General features: G+C 36.4%; 1 protein-coding gene across 1 annotated transcript; it reads left to right on the top strand.

Annotated features, from left to right (window-relative positions):
- On the top strand, positions 1-23,760 carry LOC129253908 (dipeptidase 1-like). Its single transcript, XM_064095251.1, has 10 exons — positions 1-342; positions 3,695-3,830; positions 4,011-4,143; positions 4,694-4,844; positions 14,623-14,689; positions 15,457-15,633; positions 17,525-17,633; positions 20,152-20,227; positions 21,160-21,295; positions 22,812-23,760. The coding sequence occupies exons 1-10, from the start codon at positions 185-187 to the stop codon at positions 22,929-22,931; spliced, it is 1,263 nt and encodes a 420-aa protein (XP_063951321.1). The 5' UTR covers positions 1-184; the 3' UTR covers positions 22,932-23,760.
- Positions 23,761-23,967: the final 207 nt, after the last annotated feature.

The raw sequence follows: 23,967 nt of genomic DNA, 5'->3' as shown, positions 1-23,967 counted from the left end.
GTTTATAATAGGAAGCTGCATCTGTACTTGTGTGTTCCGTTTGGAAACTTATTTAGCGGTCATTCGTCACAAGGAGGTCGATTCACAGAGGAGATCAAAACTATCTCTCTCCAATTAGGGTTACCCTGGATATTTTCATTCGTGTTTCTCACACTGCCGTGGTTTGGAACCGTAATCATTGACGATGGAGCGTGGTCGTTTGATTCTCATCATTGTCGGAATCACCATCCTGCTGGTGGCCATCGTTGTCGCGATCGCCGTTCCCGTGTCGCTGAATAACAAGAGTAAGAGAGATTCAGATTTGGCCAGGCAGTATATGAGAGAGGTGCCTCTGATAGACGGGTACGTCATAATTTAGTATGTATCGTTGGCTTAGTAAGTATCGTTGGCTTCTTGTTTGATTGCTGGTTATTTCTTCTTTCGTTTTCACTTGTCACCCTGTGAAACACGGGAATATATAGGTGTGCAGTGGCGTACCGTGGGTCACGGCATGGGGGGGGGGGGGCACCAGCAAAAATTTTGAGTCACTTAGTGAGCGTGCTCAGTTGCCAGGTATACTGACCTTAAATTGAGACATTTTAAGGACTGTACCATTAAACGGATATGTATCTCACTGATCAAATAATGCGAGCGCGAAGCGCGAGCTGAAAATTTTTGATATTCAGACCTAAAAAGGGACATCATAAGCAAATTTTTGTAATCATGATACGGGGGACATCCCGATAGTCCGCGGGTCCGCGGATTATCGGACCCGCGGACTATCGGACCCGTGGACTATCGGGCTGTAACCCATGGGACGTACCTGTCTAGCTAAACAAACAATGAGAGAGCGAAGCACGAGCTGAAATGTTTGTATATATTGACCCCAAACAGGGACATTTAAAGGACTATTTTTAAAAGAATCCATTAAGAGTATACATATCTCACCATAGTCATCTAATGCGAGTGCCAATTAAGCGCTTGCTGATTTTGTTAGCATTACATCTGAACACATGAAGCACTTTTTGTAGTCATTGTAATCATGATTACCATGCGCATCTCACTAATCAAATATTACAAGCCCAAAGCGCGAGCTGAAAATCGAGGAAATTCAAACCTGAAGAGGGGCATTCGAATGCTTGTTTGTAGGAATTTCACTAAGACCATACGTATTTCACTAACCAAATGATGTGAGCGCGAAGCGCGAGCTGAAATTTTTTGATATGTAGATCAGAAAAAGAGACGTTTTAAGGACTGATTTTAGGAATTCATGAAGAGCAGACATATCTCACCAATCCACTAATGCGAACGTAAGCACGGATAGAAAATGCTCTATATTAAGACCTTAAAATTGGGCAATCACTTTAAGTAGTCATGAAAATGAAGCATAGGTCACTAGTTACATAAAACAATAATAACTCGAAGTGCGAGGAAATACATTTGGTGTATATTGACTTGAAAACAGGAGATTTTAGTTCAACAGGATCATATATCTCGCTAAACAGACAATGCGAACACCAGGAACAGTGAAGACATAGGCCCTGAGCAAATTATGTTTCATAAAGTTATGAAAAAATATTTCTTATGTAAAATAACATAATATATATAATATAATATAACATTATAATGTACAATAATTTCTTCTTTCCCATTACGTTTCTTTTCCTTTCTTTCTCCTTTACTCCGGTTTTTTTTTTGCCAGCCGATGGGGGGGGGGAGGGGGGGACACGTGCCCCCATGTCTCCCGTAGTTACGCCACTGTCGGTGTGTATGCAATGAAAGAGAAGGGTTTTTTTCGAACAAGACAGTCAGATCGAGACTTAAGTCGTAACAGACCCCAGTTAGACAAGACCCATATGGGAAATATTTGGGTTCTAGAAGCATTTTGGGGTAAAAATTGGGAACCGGTCTATTTCACACAATTTCTCAAGCCGATTTTGACTACCTAGTTTGCATAAACATAATGGCTGCAAAATTGACCATTCAGAATCTTATTTCTACAATATTCTCTTATAATATTCGCTTTCGCAGACATGGATACTGCAAAATTCTACATACATAACATACATAATGTGTACCATTCAGGAAAATTTGTTATTTCTGTTTGGGTTTGATTAATTATGCAAATTTATGCATATTTTTCTATATTACGCTATAATTTGATAATTTCAGCTCAAACGTTTTATATTTTTTTGTACAAATAGCATTTGCATCAGTATGAATAATTGTACTGTCCTTGAAATATAATACCACAGTTAATGTTTATCTATATCATTGTTCTTTGAATTTCTTGTGTATTTCTTTGTATTTTCTACCATTTGTTTTGTAGGCATAAACATGTTTTGTTATGGGATCTGTCAAAGTATCGATTATCAAAGACAAAAATATAATTAGCTTTAATTTGTAAAAAAAAAATCAATAAAGCTCGATGTCCTAGTTGAAATATGTTTTGTATATTGACTTCAAAACTTAAAAACAAATTAAAATACTTGAGATATGCCTAAAACTTTCTACATTGTTTTTGTTTTGACTTCAAAACTTGATATTTTAAGCTCCATATCAGCCTATTGAGCAAGATATGAATCTTATCGAACAGGCAATGCGAGCGCGAAGCGCGAGCGAAATTTTCATAGTGACATGATAGATTTTTCTTAAATTATTATTTTCTAAGTCTTCCCCTCACCTTATTTTATTCACTGGTCATAATCCTCTTTTTTTTTTTCTCTCTTTTTTCCCTTCCCTCTTTCTCCTTCCTTTTTCTTTCTACCCCCTTTTTTGGCTCCGCCTATAAGGGAGAGGGGCTCGGGGCCCCCTTGATCCGCCTAATATGAATTTATACTTGTTGATGCAAGAAGCAGGCCATCAATCAAGTACAAATTTGTAATGAAATGCATGACTTTCCATTGATTTGGAGAGACAATGTTGACTTGCGATCAAATCCAAGTTTCTTGCAACACCCCCACAAGTCTAGTATTTTTATATTTCTGTAGTCGCAAGACTCATCTGAAGGCTGATACCGCAAATGCCTGTGAATAAAGTGCTAGCTATTTTAACAAGTAAATTATTTCGTCCCATAATTGACTAAGGACTCTTTCGTTCATACTTGGGCGATTGGGCCATGCCACAATATGAAGTTTCTCAAAAAAATCACATTCAAACTTGCTGAAATAATAATGATGGTGCTTTCTTTGGCTTAATGCACAAAATAGTCATTGTTAATAAGTTTTTTATTTTAAGAATTTATTAATCATACCACATTCAGAAATGTAATCATTTTCAATGTTCTTTACTAATATACATTACAATTGTCTTATTTTTTTCATTACTAATTTATTAGCATCATGACATGGAACCAATATCAACCTCAATTAATAATTCTTGATTGTTTTATTTTAAGTAAATCAGAATCACAAACGAGTACGTTTAAGTTTGTGTATCGGCTGAAGACAAAGCAGACAAATTAGGCAACACTGGATAAATGGTAAAAATCGAGAACATGACAAAACCAAGTGCGGCGCCCTGGGGAACTCCACACTAGGCCCTCTCATGTTGGAAGTTACCACTACATTAAAACAATATAGGTCTAGTGAAACCGTTGAGATAAATCATTCATAAACCAGTCAAATGCAATCAAATGTAATGCCCCGTATATACACCAAAGTTTAGCTTACTTTCTATATTGTTCACACTTCATCCTTTTTCATGTCGTATGCAGGCACAACGATTTACCTTGGCAACTAGTGATTTATGAAGACAACGATTTGGCTCGCATCGACCTCAACCAGCGTCCAACGTTTAACGTATCTCATACAGACATTCCTAGGCTCAGGGAAGGTTTAGTTGGAGCACAGGTAAGCTTTACTCGGGGCAGGGGGGGGGGGGGCAGCTGGACACCATGCTTGTTTACATGTAACTAACACGTATTCATTCTTAAGAAAACGCTTAAATCTTGACCTGTATTTTTTTCTCATTTAAAATCCTGGATCTGCCCCACATTGCGTTCTCTTTGTTGTTATATTATTACTTTCTAGTTTTGGGCGGCGTACACCTATTGCACATCACAATATAAAGATGCTGTCGTGCACGCTATCGCTCAGATAGATGTCATCAAGAGGATGGTACAGGAGTACCCAGAAGTCTTCGAATTCGTCACAACTGCACAAGGTGAGTGACAGAAAGAGGGGAGGAGGGGGGGGGGGGGGTTAGAGAGAGATGAAGTTGAGAGAAGACGAAGACGAGGGAAAGGTTTATTTCCAATAGGTCTTACAGTGCCAATTCGTCCAAATACCATCTCGTCTACTCTCATTTGGTCTACCATCAGTTCGTCCACTATCCACATGGTCTAATTGCCATTTCGTCCACTCACCATTTCACCTAATAACCATTTGGTACAATAGCCATTTAGTCCATATACCGTTTGGTTTAATTGGACTTAGTGTTAATTGGACGAAATTAACGAAAGATAATGGATATTAGATCAACTGGTTATGAGACGCAATGGTCCTAGACGAACTGGTGATTAGACGAAGTGATGATTGGACCAAATGGTTATTGGACCAAATGGTTGTTAGACGAAATGTTGATGGACGGAATGGCATTAGACGAAATGAAGGTAGACCGTGTGATGAGTAGACAAGTTGGCAATAGACGAATCGTTATAGTGGCAACAAAACCATTTGTCATTTATATATATATATTTTTCATCATCTTGCAGGTATAAGAGACGCCTTTGAGAACGGCAAGATTGCTTCTCTTATAGGAGTCGAGGGAGGTCATAATATCGATAACAGTTTTGCAGTACTTCGCGCCTTCTATGACCTTGGTACCAGATACATGACTATAACCCATAGCTGCAATACACCTTGGTAAGGATAACCGGGGCCGTTTCATAAAGCTGTTCGTAAGTTAACAGCGACTTTAAGAACGACTGTTGATCCTTTCTTATGCACTAAACCATCGCCAATGAAAGGATCACCAGTCGTTCTTAAAGTCGCTCTTAACTTACGAACAGCTTTATGAAACGCCCACCTGGATGGTCTCTACTTAGTCTGCAGGAACAGACCAGGGCCCTGGGAACGATTTTGTGGCTGGGGCTGCTGAAGTAGGCGTAAATTCGCGCGAGCTGAAAATGTTGATACTGAGGCAATAAAACGGACATTTTACAGAGCACTTTTTGAAAATCAATTTGTAAATAAAAAAATTAAAAAGATAATGAAAGCTCGATGTCCGATTTGAAATAGGGCCTTTGTTTTGTATATTGACTTCAAAACTTCATATTTAAGCTCCATATCAGCCTATTGAGGAAGAATTTTATGTAGGCCTATCTCATCAAACATACAATGCGAACGCGAAGCGCGAGCGAAAAATTTATATAGTGACATGAAAGATTTTTTTTAATATTCCAAGTCTTCCCCTCACCTTATTTTATTCACTCTTCTCCTCCTCTTATCTTCTCATCTCTTTTACTTTCTTTTTCTTTTTTTAGAATCCCTTTCCCCCTTTCTTCTTTCCTTTTTTTCCTGCTCCACCAGTAGGGAGCACAGGCCCCGTGGCCCCACCCACCTGTATCCGCTTATGTACATTTGACTAGCAAAAAAAAATAATTATAAAGTTTCACTACAAAATGAAGGTCGTTTTGGTGCAAAAAAAATTAAAATGCCCCCCAAAATGGTGTCAGCACAAGATGTTGGTCATTTTCCATACATTTCTTCTATGTGACACACCTACCAGAATTCCAGGGGGTGCTGCCTATGGAAAATAATACACGCAGCACCCCTGGAAAAACCTGCGCTTCCCAGGGCTCATGGCACAGACTCGAATTTGACACTTATATAAATATTACCATGTCTAGGGTTGAGATTAGGCTCCCAATCCCTAAAGTATGTGTGATTAGAAGCAGTCACAGTCATAAGTGAATCTACATGTAGTCTCACTGCTTCAGACTTTGTATCATGCACTATGCGATAACAGAAGGTCTGTGCATTTAGACTACCCTCTGATTTACATCTTTCTAGATACAAGAGGCGAGGAAGGAATGTGGGATCTAGCTAAGCATCATTTCATAATACTTATAACTATGCAAAATTAAACGCCTGTGTCAGCAACTCGCTTCATATTGCATATTTATTTATAGCAAGAGCATTTGTCAGGGATTCTAGCTATGGCTAATAAGTTGGTTTAAATAAAATCACCAAAGCTGGGAAAGGTGCCGGTTCGGATGAAACCATTTGAATTCGATTCGAAAAAAAAATTATTTGCTTTATTTCATTTCTATATCCATTTTTTCAACATACATATTAGAGATACCATGGCTAATGAAGATCAAGAATCTCGGTTCTATCGTAGATGTCATAGCCGCGCACGTGCCATCAGTTCGATCTATATATGCCAGGTAAAGATGCGTTTGTAGGAAACGACCTTGTATGTGCTTAATTAATGTTCGGTATGCCTTCGCAAATTGTTGGCTGGGAGGCTTGTAGTCGCTTTTCGTTCGCGAGTAATTTGAAAAATTACTGGTTTCTGCTAGAACTTTTCTTTTTGACTTGAAGGAAGTGTCTCCTTTATGAGTTCTATTACATAAAATCGTAACGTTTTCATTCTGCAAATATTGACAGTTAATTTCAACCAATGTGACCTGTATCTATATACAGTGCGTCCCAAAAAAAACTATACACTTTTGAAATGGCTGCCAAATAAAAAAATATAGCACTTTGGGGGAAAAGACTTATAGATATGGAAAGCCAATAAAGTCAACTTTCAGATGACACCAAAAAGTTGGAAAACTATTCATGCTTGAGCGAGCACTTTCCACTGAAACAAAGGGTATGAAAATTAGGGTGGGCCGGAATTAGCCTTCCAATTTCTTTCAGGTTTTTTGTTTGGTACATGCAAAGTTGAGGGTTATTTGGTGAATTAAAGATCAGTTGTGATCAGTTTATTGTTTGTGAAAATTTAATGCGTTATTAAATTGAAATTTAAAGCATGAGTGATCATGAATTGCAATTTTTAGTGCAGCATTTTGTCTTTATCATGTGGATCTCAACAATGTGTTCATGACAGTCAGGAGAAGAGGGGGTAATATGACTTAGGTAGGTGAAGTACGTTGATGGGATAAAGGTCAACAGAACATTTAGCAACCCATCTCTCCATCTCAACCCCCTCCCCCCCCCCCCCCCCGCTTCTCTCCTGAGAGACTAAGCTCGGCTAGGCTGGGCAGGAATTAGCCTTACAGTTTTTTTGAGTGGTTAGTCCTTTGGAACTTGCTAAGCTAAATTAATGAGTGAGATAAGTTTTGGTTTCTTAGGCAAATTTCATGAGTTACTAAATTGCATGAGTTACTAAATTGAAATTTAATCATGAGTGAACAGCAATTGTAATTTTAGTGAAGCATATTCATCTTGTGGACCTCAGAAGTGTGTTCGTGAGAGTCAGAGTAATGTGATGGTACCTGTTACAAGCAAGAGGGCGAGATATGCTAAGACTTTGTTAAAAGGGCATTCCTCTTCCTTTTGTCCTTTAAAAATTACAAATTAAAAGTCATATGTACCCTCCCCTCTCCACCACCATTTCCCAGCCCCCCCCCCCATCTCTCTCTCTCTGTCTCACTTCCTGGATTGTAGCGTATTCAAAACTTATAACTGCCAAGTGACCGGTGGCTGATGGTCAGTTTTGTTATTGAATGATTACCAAGAAATTTAATGATTATGATGATTAATGAAATAATTAATTGAAAAATATGAATGTTTGATTGATCACATTGCACATTGAATAAGTTGATTTACTGATAAATTGTTGATTAAATGATTGATAGGAAAAGTTGATGCCCCAATTCAGAATTAATCATTAAATCAACATTCTGCTCTGGACTTCACGCGTACATGACAATAGCCATTAGTCTCTCAACAGGAGGGGAGGGCGGGAAAGAGGGAGGGGGCAGGGACTGAATGTTCTGTTGAGCCTTATTCCATCAACCTACTTCTCCCACTTAAGTCCTAGCTCACCCCCTATTCTCCCGACTCCCATGAACACATTGCTGAAATCCACTTGATAAAGTTGAAATGCTGCCCAAAAAGATATCCAAATAATAAAGTTGAAATGCTTTCCAAAAAGTGTAATTTGTGTTCACTCATGCATTAAAGTTCAATTTAATAATTTATAAAATTTGCTTATGCAACCAAAACTGGTCACGGTTGATCATTAATTTATCACAACGCCCTTAACTTTGCAAGTTCGAAAGGATTTGCTGCCTCTCAAAAACTGACATAAATTGGAAGGCTAATTCCAGCCCACCCTAATTTTCATACCCTTTGTTTCAATGGGCAGTGCTCGCTCAAGCCTGAATAGTTTTCCAACTTTTTGGTGTCATTTGAAAGTTGACTTTATTGGCTTTCCATATATGTAAGTCTTTTTCCCCAAAGTGCTACATTTTTTATTTGGCAGCCATTTCAAAAGTGTATAGTTTTTTTTGGGACGCACTGTATAGTGCTTTAGTCATATAAAGAGACATCACGTGATCATCTTTTTGATCTACACATCAATAACTTGGGTCATCTTTGAGGATTTACAGTTTGTTAATGGTCCGTTAGATATCTTACCCTGAACTCATCTTTCTTTGCATGTGTACTTGTTAAAAATAAAGAGTCATATCATTTTCTCAAGTGGTAGAAGCAGTGTATCTTATCAACGTTGTTTGGTCCATCAGCTCAGTAATTACTAAGTTTGGCACAGCGCTTAGTGCGCTATAGACTGCAGTCAGTGTTGTTTGATTACTTCTTGAAGGATTTGTTTCTTTTGATCCAAAACAGAAAATTGGTTTTTGATAATCAATATGTTCAATATGTTAAATTACAAGGGACACTCAATCAGCATTTGTACAATAAGATTCATCCAAAGCCTCTCTATATTTTTTTTATTTACCTTTTAACTATTTGGATGTAAAAGTACAGCCGAATTTTACCTTATACATGTAGGCAAATCCAGTGTTAATTTTAAGAAAAAAATGCTTTTCATTATTTTAGCAGGCCTTTTGGCTTTGTACATGTATTCCTGCTTCATCTCACACTGATCTTTATACTATATTATGGTAATAATTAGAGAATGTAGGCCTATAGTAGTTCTATAGAACATAAAAACCTTTCATCAAAGTATATATTTTACTGCTCTTTATTTAATCATGAGAACTCATCTCGATCGCAAATTTATAATTAAGCGAAATGATTAATAGTTTGTGAGGATTCTACAGTGTTGAATCAAGCAATCAAAGTGCTGACATATATTAGTTATTATCAATACTTTTGTTTCGCTGCATGCAGGACTACATATTTCAAATAGGCCTACAGCTTATTTGTTGTAGTAAATATTGAAAACAGCATATATTTCTCTAAATCTGCAAGTGTCAAGTGATTAAAGCGAAAATCAGAACGGCATCAAGCATGTGGTAGTTTTCAGTCTTCAAGTTTGAGTTATTTTCAAGTCAACTACAATCATGAAAGTAATACACATATGGCTGCATCTTTTTATAAAGATCATGGCGATAATGTTCAAGAAGGTCGTCGTTTAACATCTTCACATGCTTAAAGAAGATTGTCCTTCATTGTCTTATCAGGCAAAATTGTTACCCTTAACTTTCAATGTTTTGATCCCCAATCGGGTCACGTGTAAGACATTTGAGTCTAAGATATAGGTATTCATGTGTATATTTGGGTTTTTTGTTTATTATATATACAGTATTTTCATCGTTTCTTCTCGTTTTTGTTAGACAAAACTTTGGCATCCCATTGATAATTCCCCATAATTCATGAATTCGTGTGGTCAACTTTACGGTGACTGTTTATAGATAATATCAATTATCTTTCTTGACAGTTGCATGATTTGGCTTTGAACATGCTAACCCTCTGAAGACTTGTACGAATGTTATGCAATATAATTCCTAAATTACACAAATGACATGAAGTATATAGGCCTAAATTGAATTATATTAATTAAGTACAAGTCGAAGGATGGTCCCAACCTGCAGTTCTTTTTTTTTTAAGAAACCCTCCCTACGTTTTGTTAGATATGACTATAAAATCACGAAACGTGTCAGACTATTTGCATAAATGAAAGGATTGCAACCTGAATCAGATGATCAAGATATTATAAAAATTTGTTAAGCAGATTTTTGATATGTATTTTTTATATATGTTTTCAAACAGAAAACACTAAAACTTGCCGACTTGTATACTCTTCAAGTAGCTATCATTATGTTTAAGTATATTAATAACCTACTCCCTTCGTCTTTTGATGAGATGTTTAAGTTCAATAGTTCTGTCCATACCTACCCAACTCGTACATCTGGAAACTTTCATCTCACAAACCCCAGACTGTTAATTACCTCTAAATCAATTCGACATCATGGTCCAGACATTTGGAATAATCTTGCAGAAAATATTAAATCTTGTTCCACTTTATACTCTTTAAAATCAACTGTTAAAAGAAATATCATTCGATCTTATTCATCCCAACCTTCGAATTAATAACCATTTACCACTATAAATTAAATAAAAAATATAAATTCTACAGCTATCTTCTGCACCCGCACCTGCATTGCACCCACTTGTTCAGTAATTATACCAATCATAGTCACGAACCCTTTTTATGAGGCCGCCATCAATTACAAGCTTAACCGCTCACGATGGCGGTCTCCTGCGTTCATTAAATGTTGATAATGTTCCTTTTTTATTATCAAAATGTGAAGTATATGCCCACACCATTTTTTCCTTCAAATTATGTATTATGTTTATATTGTATGCATTATGAATTATTTTGTATATTACAAACAATGTAAATATTTATGATAATGTATTGTGAACGCAGAAATAAAAATAAAACAAACAAACAAACAAACAAATATGCTTATTATCATACACTCTTATTAATGATAATAATAATAATGATGGCGATGAATTGATTTAATAAAAGAAAAAATATATATACTTTTGCTATATACATATGTGTTGGTCATGATTGGTTATAAAAACATATCCCTCTGATGTTCTTCTTAATAAATCTTTATAATAGAAAAACGTTGGGATAAAATTGCAAAACTTTAAAAAAAAATTGGATCACTTTAGAATCATCAGAATCAATAGAATTCGTTCTTTTCGGATATTATATTACTTTTATTGATATAAACATGGCAGAGGTACAAAACATATTTGCGTTTTCTCGAAAATGTATACGTTTTGTGTTTTTTTTTTCGTGTTTTTTAAGTAGAAATTTTCTAACAGTGTTAAATGGCGGAGTTAAAAATGGCAGAGGTAAAGATATCGCAGAGGCAAAAATGAAAGAGATATGGGGTGCTGCATGGTTTGTTAAAAGCCAAGAAAAAAGTTTTCACTCCAAAATGAAAGGGGAATTTTGTTCAGAAGGGGGAAATGACAAAAAGAAAAGGATTTATTCCAACTAAATGAAGTTCATTTAGGTCAGAAAAGTTAAGATAAAAAATTATAATAATTATGATTATATAATAGATAAAGAAAAAAAGAATGGGGAAAATCTAAAGCATATTTCACATGTACTATTTTATGTCCGAAAATGTTATGTTTGATCGGTCTACGTGGGTCAAACAAAGCTAAAGCATGCTTAGGCATCAAGCATGTTACAATTTACATGCACATGCACATTGATGGCCCTATATGATGATTTCGATCTAACTTTGATGTGAACCTCAGGCCTCATGTGCATGCATATTGTAGGTAACAGGGGCCGCAGAATGGTTTTCAAAGTGGGAGGGGGGGGGGCTGACCATGCAAAATATCATATTCCTATGGTCATTTTTACGTTTTTGTACACGGTTTTGGAAAAATGGGTAATATTGTCGCCCGGACCTTTGCGAATGCAGTAGTTCTCAAATGTGCTTCAGAGCTTTGTGTTCAAAATTCACGAAACATACTTTCATCCGAATTGGCCGTGTTTTAAAGCGAAAGGACGAAAGAGGAAACAATCTACAGTTGAAAAATCTCAGAAGGTAACTGTAAGAAAATATGACCCTGAATACATTGAATTTTGATTCATCATGACTGGCAGTGATGCAGAACCAAAAGCAATATGTGTCAAATGTGTTGAAGTTATATTGTCAAAATGCTTAAACCGTCAACGCTTCATAGACACCAAAACACAAAACATCAGAAGAGTGCAGGGAAGCCAAAAGAGTATTTCAAGCATTGTCAAGAGGAAAAGGCTGGATTGAATTCACAGCAGAAGATCATAATGTTACGCACTAATATGATCATTATAATCATTGCCTATCTTTGAGTCGAGACAATTAAGTAGTCATATCGCTTTCTCGAAATTTTGGTAGGTTGAGAAGCACTGTTTTGGCATACCAATCTAATTTCCAGGATGTGCTGCTTATGGTGTTCAAAATACCCAAAAAGCTGCTTATGGTGTACAAAATACCCAACAGCACTCCCGCTACCAATTAATGTTTATGATCATCAAGACGATATTATATTCAATATCATATTGGATGCAGTGGTGAAGGTCCAGGGTCTTCCTTTTTTTCAAAGAACCTGAACCAGACCCTCGATCGACCCCAAATTGGTTCACCAGGCAAACAAGATTATTATTGATTTTCATGAATGACAAATTCAGTGCCGAACCTGGGAATGCATGCTTACTGTCATTCAAATATTTAAAAAGAATAGTACAGACGACATACAAATAAGGACAAGATATTTAACCACAATCGTTTGAGACAATTTTAACGTCTATACTCTCCCCTATATATTATATTCTTTATGTTTTGCCCCGCCCCAAAACCTTCTCTGTCTCTCCACCTCTCTCATGTATATTCTTCCTCCCTTTTTTATCGGTAAACCTGGCAAAGCTTTAGATCAAAAGAAACAGCCAGACAAAGAAGAATGCTATAAAAAGATAAATGAGTACAGTGCAGGTTTATTTTGCTTCTGATAAATAGGAATGAAAAAAAATCTGTCCTTTGATTTCTTTTCAAAAAGCCCTCACGGTACACTTCCACCGAATTCGTAAATAACATCTTTTGGCCGACAAATGATATGATGAAATGCATAACCGTGACATGCACTTTTTATTTGATTTATTTACATGCGGAGGATTTTTGAAATTTTATTGCATGGGGGTTTAAGACTGGCCATATATAACCTCTGCCATTTTTACTTCTGCCATTTTACCTCTCCCATTATTACCGCTGGCTTTTTACCTCTGCCATTATTACCCCTGCCATTTTTAACTCTGCCATTATGACGTCTGCCAATATTTCCCCTGTCATTTATTACACCTCTGCCATTTTTACCTCTGCCATTTTTTACCTCTGCCATTTTTACTTCTGCCATTTTTACCTCTGCCATTTTTACCTCTGCCATTCTTACCTCTGCCATTATTACCTCTGTCATTATTACTTCTGTCATTTATTACCTCTGCCATTTTTACCTCTGCCATTCTTACCTCTGCCATTCTTACCTCTGCCATTATTACTTCTGTCATTTATTACCTCTGCCATTTTTACCTCTGCCATTCTTACCTCTGCCATTATTACCTCTGCCATTATTACTTCTGTCATTTATTACCTCTGCCATTTTTACCTCTGCCATGATTACCTCTGCCATTTTTACCTATGCCATTATTACACCGAACGGATCATTACATGGATCTATCCCGTGATAATTATGACAGCGTGTTGATTAATTATATAGTCATTTTTGTATGAGACTAGATTTTCAATTTCATTGGGGGTTTCCTTTTTTCTCTTGACAATTTACCCTTTGAAAAGATGACTATTTCTGTACTGTGGCCGATTTACAGGGTCTCGTACCTCATTTAAATTTTAAATCACTTTGAATTTCTTTTGTGTGGTCTCACTGCCTAGAACCTGGAAATATGCTAACCCTATGTACTTCATTGTTATTAATAGCATTTTAATTATACTTCATGTTATATTAATTTAGGAATTGACGAAGCTTCCGTTGCACGTTTGTCGCATGAAATACGAAAGTTGGACTTTGCTGCATCTTAAGTTTTGTACATTCGCGCCCTTGCATAACCTTTGGAAAACGTCCTCGAGCCCCGTGGAAACAGGGTTTATTCCAATTCGTCTAATGCCGATTCGTCCAATCGCCAACTCGTCCACTATCATTTGGTCTACCATCAGCTCGTCCACTCACCACATGGTCTGCTTTCATTTAGTCTAACAGTGCCATTCCGTCTAATAACCAGTTGGTCAAATGGCCATTTAATCCAAATATCATTATGGTCTAATTGGACTAAGTGTAAAATTGTGCAAAATGAATGTAAACAAAATGGATATTAGACCAACTGGTTATGAGACGAAATTGTCATAGACGAAATGGTGATTGGACAAAGTGATAATTGGACCAAATGGTTGTTAGACGAAGTGTTGATGGACGGAATGGCATTAGACTAAATGAATGTAGACCATGTAGTGAGTGGACGAGTTGGCAGCAGACGAATTCGCAATTTACCAAAAACAGCGCTTAGTAGAGAATACGTCCCTCTGTGCGTAGGTCTTTTGTGCGTAGAAGTGGATGTGTGCCTGACTGTAATTATTCTATCTCACTTTTTTTTTTTCAAATATTGATTTCTACCAGTTAACATTTATTTCTGTAGGGCCGATAACTGGAAGGAAGACTTTGAACCAGAAGACCAACATAATGGACTCAGCGAATTTGGAAAGGTATAAGACCTACCTGAAGCAATATAAGCGTGCCTGTGATTTATAACCTATAACCAGGGGTTTTCTTTTATCATATAAAGAAGAGAGATTTGATAGAGATTAAAAGACAGAGAGAAAAAAGAAACTTGCAGAGAGAGGCTGACGGGGAAGGTAGGAACGGAGAAATTAATGTAGGAAATGCGTTTGATAGCATTTTTGAAATTCTAAATTACTTCCAGATAGGACTATTGGTGATTTTAATCTCAAATTAATTCTATTCTCCTGGATCAGCCTATTAACTTGCTGGATGTATTGACTTCGTACATGATGTATATGTATAGGCTCTGCTTTTTGTTCTGATGGTCACACTGCCATTTATCCGTAGAGCGGCTGTATTACCAGACTCGTGTGATAGGGTTCTCGGCCAGCTAGTGGCACAGACCTTCTTGCAATTCGGGACGGGTGTCAAGTAATGCACTCGAACAAAGTATTCTAATGTACATTTTCATGTGCGTTATAGAAATGAAAATATATATTAATAGCGACAAGGTTTGATTTATTTCGGAACCCGCAAGAATTAGGTTATATTTAAAAATCATGCCATATTGAGATGTCTGATTTGGGCAGTTTTTACCCCTGATTTGCCATAAATACAAAAGAATGCTCCCCGTAGTCCAGATTGGATGTGGAAGTTTTCCTAAAGCTGACCTACTGTGCGAAAGGAATATGGTACTGGGTTTGGGAATTCTTATTTTATCAATATCCATTCTGTTTTATCGATTACACAGGACGTGATTCGTGAGATGAACCGTCTGGGCATGCTCATTGACCTCTCTCACGTCTCAGTAGACACGATGAATGACGCTCTTGATGTAACCGAAGCACCGGTCATCTTCAGCCACACCTCGGCATACGCACTATGCAACCACTACCGAAACGCACCGGACAGTATCCTCACGAGAGTGGTATGTACTGTAACGACAAAAATGAAGCAATTCTAGTTTTATTAATTCCTGGCGACAATAACAAATTTAAACATAATCGGCCAAACTTAAATCCTATAACCTCATGCCCATGTAGCCCCACCCTTGACCAAAATCAGTTCCCTCAAGCTGTGCAGGGGTGTTACGTAAGAGGTTACGTCTGAATCCACTGACCGACACCAACTAGAAAAGTCAAAAGATGTTTGAAAGCTATTAATAACAGACTGATTTTTCTGTCTAGCAAATTCTAAACATAATCCAAGTCATATTCACATTTTAAACAACATACCCAAACACGACCACAAATCCTATAGTCATAGATATATGTTGTTGTTTTTTAATCAGGCATAAAGGGTGGGTCCAGGGATGGTGGCTAGCTAGGAACCTACTAGAACAGCTAATAGAAACTAACAAACTACGACCTTGCAGCTAGAGTCAAGGAAAGGGATAGAGCTTTGAATTTCACTGTGGTATCATCAGCGCGAGATAGCAGGTATCTCAACTCTACAGTAAGGAGACTGATCTAACAGAGCACATGGGGCCCGTTTCAAACAGATTTCCGGGAAATCCATTGCTAAAGAGATGGAGAGGCTTCAGTAGGTGGTCTATGTGACAAATTAGAAAGGGCTGAAATCAAGACTGCAGAAACGTAATTGTCTAAGACATGTGTACCGTACCTTGATAATCGCATTTTCAGAAGCCATTTCAACCAAAGAGACAACACATACATCATCGCCAGGACGAAGTCTGGACCAGATTCAGTGAGGAAGATCCGTGTATTCATGGACCTTGCATTTTATTACTGTGCCGCATAATGGATCAGACATTTGGATGTCCCATACTAGGGGCTGACTTCATATCTAGTGTAGATCGATGGTTTATGCTAGACACAGAATCCAGCAATAATGACATGGAGCGTTCTTATAACAAAATGATTAGGAAATGTTCATAGCCTATATACTGAATATCCTGAGCAAACAAGAAAGCAGTATAATTATGTGTGGCCGCCAACATGTCCAGAAGAGAATCGACCATGCATGCATCACTCTTGGGTGGCTGTTAAACAACCAGAGGTTCAACCGATAGGCCGGCTGGAAATCCAAGCAAGCTACGAAGATGAGACAATGCATCGGGTGTGGAGAAGTCACACTATGAGTAATGATGACGTCCTTCATCTCGAAGACCATTCAGTCAGTGTGGATGAAAACGAAGCCGCGCCCCTAACCAACTTATACTAGATCGGGCAGTCTGAGATCGAGAGGCTCAATTTGGAGATCCCAACATAAACCAGTGATGATGTACTGAGGGAAGGGATCGAGGAAGCCATCCTTAAAAGAGCTAGGTGAAGTGACGGCGTTTACTTTCAAGTTAAAGTTTCCTATAATGCATTGAGACACGGGATTGAGACCAGCTGGATCTACAAGATAGTATATTCTTGTACATGGACGTTTCTACTCGGTAGGAATGAAGATGTCAGATCCTATATAGCTTCATTTCCTAGAATGCGCTTGCCGACATGAGGCAGTGAAATTGGCTCCTCTACAGAGTGGATAGCGCGTCTGCAGGACATGGTATCCTTGTGAGAGCCGACCACCCTGTATGTCGAGGCATGTCCATGTAATATTAGAAAAGGCTGAAACTGTGGCACTGAAGTTGGTAGACGGATCTGTCTCCCGTAATTGAGGTCCTTGTGAGGCACACTGTAACCAGGACATGAACTTCGAGTCCAACATATTCCAAGTGATAATGATGATGATGATTATTATTATTATTATTTTTTTTTTTTTTTGGGGGGGGGGGTAAGAGTCGATTTCGTTGCTGTGAATACAACACATGACTTCAAATCATGTGTCCTTTTTCTTCTTCCTTTCAGAAAGAAAACAAAGGAATTGTAATGGTGAACTTCTACACGTTATATATCAACTGCCCACCTAATAATGTTACGGCCGACCCTGCGTATGCCACGCTGGCTCAAGTAGCAGGTATGATATTTTCTCAACTTATGATGATCGAGGTGAATGATGAGGAGGGGTCTGGGCGGGGTGTGAGGTAAAGGGGACTCTACATCAATTTGATTAATTAGAATAAGAGAAAATGATAAGAGACACATTAGACCTCTATGCAGATTTGACTTAACTCTTTCAAAGGGGAACATGAAAAGTTTATATTCATATTCTGCGACGTCACATACGTGGAGCTGGCAAACAGTGTTATAGAATACAATTTGTAAAAAAATATATATTTCGCAATAGTAACTAAATGCCTTCTAATAAAGGCGTGTATGCATGTCTGGAGATTCATCGAATTCGCAGGCATTATACTTTTAATGACATCTTAATGAATCTACATCACGTAATATTGTTTGGGAGATATCCGCGTGCGATGACACAAAATTGATATTGTAAATATACATACATCTAGACTTGCATGGATTTTCGCGAAACCTTCTGTAATTGCCCCCCCCCCCCTCCCAATGATTCAAAGCAACTTCATGTCTGGGTGACTCTCCTTTTGTCAGGCTTACAGAAACGACGTACATGCATAGAAATTACCGAATTACCGAAATAATGCAAGACTTTAAAATATAACTTTATTATTCCTTGTCCGATTTTGGTGAAACTTTCAGTGTTTTGTTTGTCTGATCTTATCTGTTCAAGTCATATTATTTTTATCATGTGTACCGTTTAATTTTGATTTCATTTCTTTGTCAGGTTTACACACAAATACATAACATTAAAGGAAACCAAAATACAAGGAGAAAATCTATCTTATCAGAAAGAATAAAATGAGAGGAGCAATCTAAAACTTGTTTCATCAAAATCGGTTATAGAATAAGCGAGTTATAGAAGTTTGAAAACTCTTGTTGTACTTTTTATGGGGATCCTCAAATTGGCAAACATGCTTCAAATTGGCCGATTTTGTGGACAACTCTCTATTTGTTTTGTACACAAATTTTCAGATTTTCCTCATTATCTTTCAAATTGCATCTTGCCTCCTGAGCACAACATATGTCATGGGAAAATATAGTTCACACCACATATGTCAAGGTCAGGAGGAGATAATATTAAATATGTAAAATAAAGGGGAAAATTTTAAAATTTGTGTACAAAACAAATGGAGAGTGATCCACAAAATCAGCCATTTTGAAGCACGTTTGCCAATTTGAGGATCCCCATAGAAAGTTTAACAATAGTTTTCAAAGTTTTGAAGCACGTTTGCTAACTTGAGGATCCCCATATAAAGTACAACAAGAGTTTTTCAAACTTCCATAACTTGCTTATTTCATAACCGATTTTGATAAAACTTGTTTAAATTGTTCCTCTCATTTTACTCTTTCCAATAAGATTGCTTCTCTTCTTGGGTTTTGGTTTCCTTTAAGGTCGACATTCATGAACGCTTGAAAAGAAAACCAATTAAAGCTCAAGACCTTTTTTACAAATGAATTCTTAAATATTATATTAATTGTATTAATTATAACAAATTGTATGTTATGCAGACAGGGCCGTTGTGGAAAGCAGTTCTGAAACTGACAATGCTACCCTGTATAGATAAAACTACAAATAAATAAATACATAAATAAAACAATTGAAGAGCTCACTTGCAAAAGGGGTTAGGTCCATTTTTCATCAAATTTGATTTTTTGGTCTCAATGTATAGATTTTTAGTAGCTCTATAAGATGATACCAAAGAAAAGTTGAAATTCCTATTTAAAAGTGATCAAAAATGGCAAAGAAAAATCACTTTTTTTTCAAAAGGGGTTAGGTCCATTTCAGTTTAGTTGCAAAAGGGATTAGGTCCACACCGAATTTTTTGGAAAAGAATATTTTAAAAAATATGAATAAAGGTAGATTTCTTTTATACCCAATTAATTTTATGTTGTCATGGTAGGGAATCTTGACAATTTAGTTTCGCATAAGAATATGCAATACAGGAGAATTAAAAAAATGATTTTCTTGGAGTGGACCTAACCCCTTTTGCAAACAAACTCTTCTGAAGAGCTCATTTGTCAAAAGGGGTTAGGTCCATTGTTCATAAATTTTATTGTTTTCTGTCTCAAAACCTCTAAATTTTTAGTTGCTTTGATGAAAACAAAGAAAATTTGAAATTCACATGAAAACGTGAAAAAAGTGGCAAAGAAAAATCACTTTTTAATCAACATAGATTGGATTCATTTCAATTTACTTGCAAAAGGGCTTAGGTCCACAATGATAATTTCTAAAAGAATTTATAGAAAAAAATTAAAGACAGGTAGATTTCTTTTATACCCAATTTTATGTTCACATGATAGGGTAGTACATCATGACAATTTAGTTTCTCATTAGAATATTGCAGTAAGTGAGAATAAAAAACATGGTTTTTCTCAGAATGGTCCAAAGTGGACCTAAGCCCTTTTGCAACTAAACTCTTCATTTATACACTCCTATTTATTTCCTTTTCCATGTTGTCGCTAGAATTCCAAAATTCTTATCTCTTTTAATTAACAATTTCATCATTATTTAGATCATATGGATCATATAAAAGAGGTATGTGGCTGGGAATGTGTCGGGTTTGGCAGTGACTACGACGGGATTGATACGTAAGTTGTCAAGATTTGCGCCAATGGTGGCCTCTTTTGGGTAGATGTGGGATTCTTCAGCCCCCTTTTCATTATGAAAAAAAGAAATCGAAATCTTCGACATGTTTATATTTGCAATTACTGATCTGTTTATTTATTGGTTTATTTTTTTTCTTCATTTAACCATGTAATTCCATCAGTAATCATATTGTTTTTCAGGGGTCCGGTAAATAAAATGTAACTTCTTAATAATAGAAATAAGACATCATTACATAGCTGGCTATATTAACAAATGAGTAAAAAACGAGGTTAGATAAGTAATGAAACCCAATACGAATGCCAATATTTCAATGTACAAAAATACATTTATAAAATGAGGTCTAAGCTCTTACGTTACGTACGGACTCAATAAAAGAGTAAATGTACTGTCAAACGCACGTCAAATGTTACTGGTGTTTGTCTTCATCCGCCACTGATTTTATTATATTACTCTATTTTTTAAGTATTTCTATTTATCATGCTGGTGTTATTTGTTGTTGTTTTCTGGTTTTATAGATGTTTTCTCTGTATGTTGTATGGGTAATGTTTTACTCTTACATTGTATAATATTGCAATATGTTTGTTATTTTAACAGGGCTCTCTTGTAAAGCAGTTTTGTACTGAAGAGACTACCCTGGGCAAATAAAACAAAATAAAGAAATAAAGAAAGAACAACTCTGACAAGAATTTGTGTATCAGAACAGCCATTTCGTCCTGAAACTCCCTATCTATGTGAAATGATAGGTATAACCATGTTTGTGTGTGTGTGTGTGGGGGGGGGTAGTGACTGTTTGGCCTCAAACGGAAGGGAAAACAATCTGACCTTTAACGTTTAACTTAAATGCTTATAGCAATTAAGTGAACATTGAACATTAAAGATCAATTTTTGCAATTGTCTGTGTATAATATTGTAGTGCCCCTGAGGGATTAGAAGATGTTACCACGTTCCCTGCCCTGGTAACAGAACTCATCCAGAGACAATGGACTGAAGAAGAAATAAAGGGCGCCCTCGGAAATAACTTCCTTCGTGTCTTCGAAGAGGCGGAACAGGTAAAAATAAACTATTTTTTATGAAGATGAAAGTTAAGAGTTCTAGAATCCAGATTTAGTTCATTTATTGTTGAATGATCCAAAGGTAACGTGAACGAAATCTATGTACTCCCTATACCTCCTCCACAAAGGGGGGGGGGGTCACGTTGCAAGGTACGCGTATGCTGAATTTCGACATCGTCACGCAGTCTGCAAGTCAAATTTTAATTTAAAATTAAACGAAATAGACTCCTTGTACATTTGGGGTTATCTAAATTTTGAAACGTAGTTTTTTTCATAATTCAACAGATTAAGTTTTCAACACGTTGAAATTTTAGCTATTTCAAAGGATGATTGATAGTTTGTAGTTGAAAAGTATGGGCTTACATTGACGAAAAAAAACCTTGATTTTTCATTTGGGATGTTCATAGGCCCAAATCTAGATTCTTCGGAAGGTTTCAGCTGCTTGCAAGGTACGCGTATGCTGAATTTCGACATCGTCACGCAGTCTGCAAGTCAAATTTTAATTTAAAATTCGTGTTTCAGAACTGAGAGGACGCGTCATGGCCCCTCGTCCGCAATTAAACGAAATAGACTCCTTGTACATTTGGGGTTATCTAAATTTTGAAACGTAGTTTTTTTCATAATTCAACAGATTAAGTTTTCAACACGTTGAAATTTTAGCTATTTCAAAGGATGATTGATAGTTTGTAGTTGAAAAGTATGGGCTTACATTGACGAAAAAAAACCTTGATTTTTCATTTGGGATGTTCATAGGCCCAAATCTAGATTCTTCGGAAGGTTTCAGCTGCTTGAAAAATAAATTCAGAGTGTTCTTGGTAGGTAGTTCGAAATATTCAAGTCAAAATTTTCGTTCTTGTCACGTATTCAATTAAGTTTTATGTATATTTTTGTATATTTGTTTTATATGCATGTATTTATGTTTTAAAGGACCCCATGGAAGAACAGTGGTATTTTATTAATACCGCTGAAATGGGCCATCCTCCATATGATCTGTACGTTATGTTAAATTGAGCATGTATATATTTTATTTTTATATGGAAATAGATATGAACAAACAAACAAAACATAGAAGCATGATAATTTATGATTCTGTTTCATTATCGGCAGAGGTGAATTGACAGTTGGTCTCATCATGCATGGTATGATCCTAGTTAGTCTGCTAAGCAATGATTGATTCAATTGCCATTTAGTCTATATACCATTTGCCTGATGGTCTTCCACCATTTAGTCTATATGATAAAATGAACTGTTCATGAACCAAATTTTCATCTGACAAAATGCAATATAATAGACGAAGTGGAATATCTAGCATCTGGACATTCGCTAATTAGACTATGTGGATATTAAACCAAGAGTCGTAGTCGATCGGTGTTGACCAAACAGCAATTTAATAAAACTGGTAGTAGACCAGATATGTTTAGTCCATAGACCAACTGCTTTTTGACCATTTGAATACGAACCACGGAAGAGAGTTGTTAATTTAATCGTTTGTATCATGTTATGTTTTATTCAGGTTAGTCGAGATCTTAAAGCAAATGGGATGAAACCTAAAGTGGCTACACTCCCAAGAGATGAACCAGATGAAGCAAATAACGATTGTCGCACCTACATGTATGGCACCTCCTTTTATTGATAGTGATTTTAGTTTGGTACATAGTTTGGGGTGTTTCATTTGTTTTCTTTTCGAAGGGGGGGGGGGCATCTTCATTACGATGGTCTTTTTAGATGGTGATATAAACGATGGTAGTGGTGATGATGATAAGGTGATAATAACCAAACCATTGATATTATAAATTAAAATTTAAAAAAATGATGATTATGATAATAAGAATAATATCAGTAAGAATGATGACTAATGATAATGGTGGTGATAGTGGCGGCGATGAAGATGATATCATGATGTCAAATCTATTGATATTGGAAATAATAATTAAAAAAATACTCCTGCTGCTGCTGGTTGTGGTGATGATGAATATCAGTAGGGATAGCCTTTGATGACGGTGATGATGGTGATGGAAGTGTTAGTAATAAGGTGATGATAATAAATATATTGCTTTATAAATAAAAGTAACATTTACGATGATATAAAAATAAACGTAAAAATGGTAATGATGATGATGATTATGGCGATAGCAATGTAGACCTCGCCTAATGATTTAATTGTTTTAGTTATAGAGGTTCTTTTACCCTAGCTGAAATTTACAAAAATAATAATGATAATAATAATAATGATAATAATAATGACAATAATATTGATATAGGACAAAAGTATCAATGCGCTGTTTACACATATACAGAATGAAAGAGAAAAGTATAGGAGAATGATAACCAATACATAATAAGATATTACATTATTTAGAATCATTCATTCGAATAGAAACAGTTAATACAAAATTACATGATCTACAGAGTGGCAAAATAAAACAAATCAAATACATAACTATCGGTGCTGTTTCTGAAAAGGTGTGTCTTGAGTCTCTTCTTGAAAGTGTCAGTGTTGGGGCATCGTGAATGTGTGCAGGGAGAGAGCTCCAAAAGTGCACAAACAGAAAAAGTCCTGTTACCATGGCGATTGTAGATGTGAGGTGCAAGTGCGAGCTGGGGGGGGGTCTAGTTGAAAATCTGAGATTTTGTGTTACCAATAATTTTCTTTTTAATGGCGTGAATAC

The sequence above is a fragment of the Lytechinus pictus genome, chromosome 2, assembly GCF_037042905.1.
Source record: "Lytechinus pictus isolate F3 Inbred chromosome 2, Lp3.0, whole genome shotgun sequence".
Taxonomy (NCBI): Eukaryota; Metazoa; Echinodermata; class Echinoidea; order Temnopleuroida; family Toxopneustidae; genus Lytechinus; species Lytechinus pictus.
This window is presented reverse-complemented; position numbering and strand designations above follow the sequence as displayed.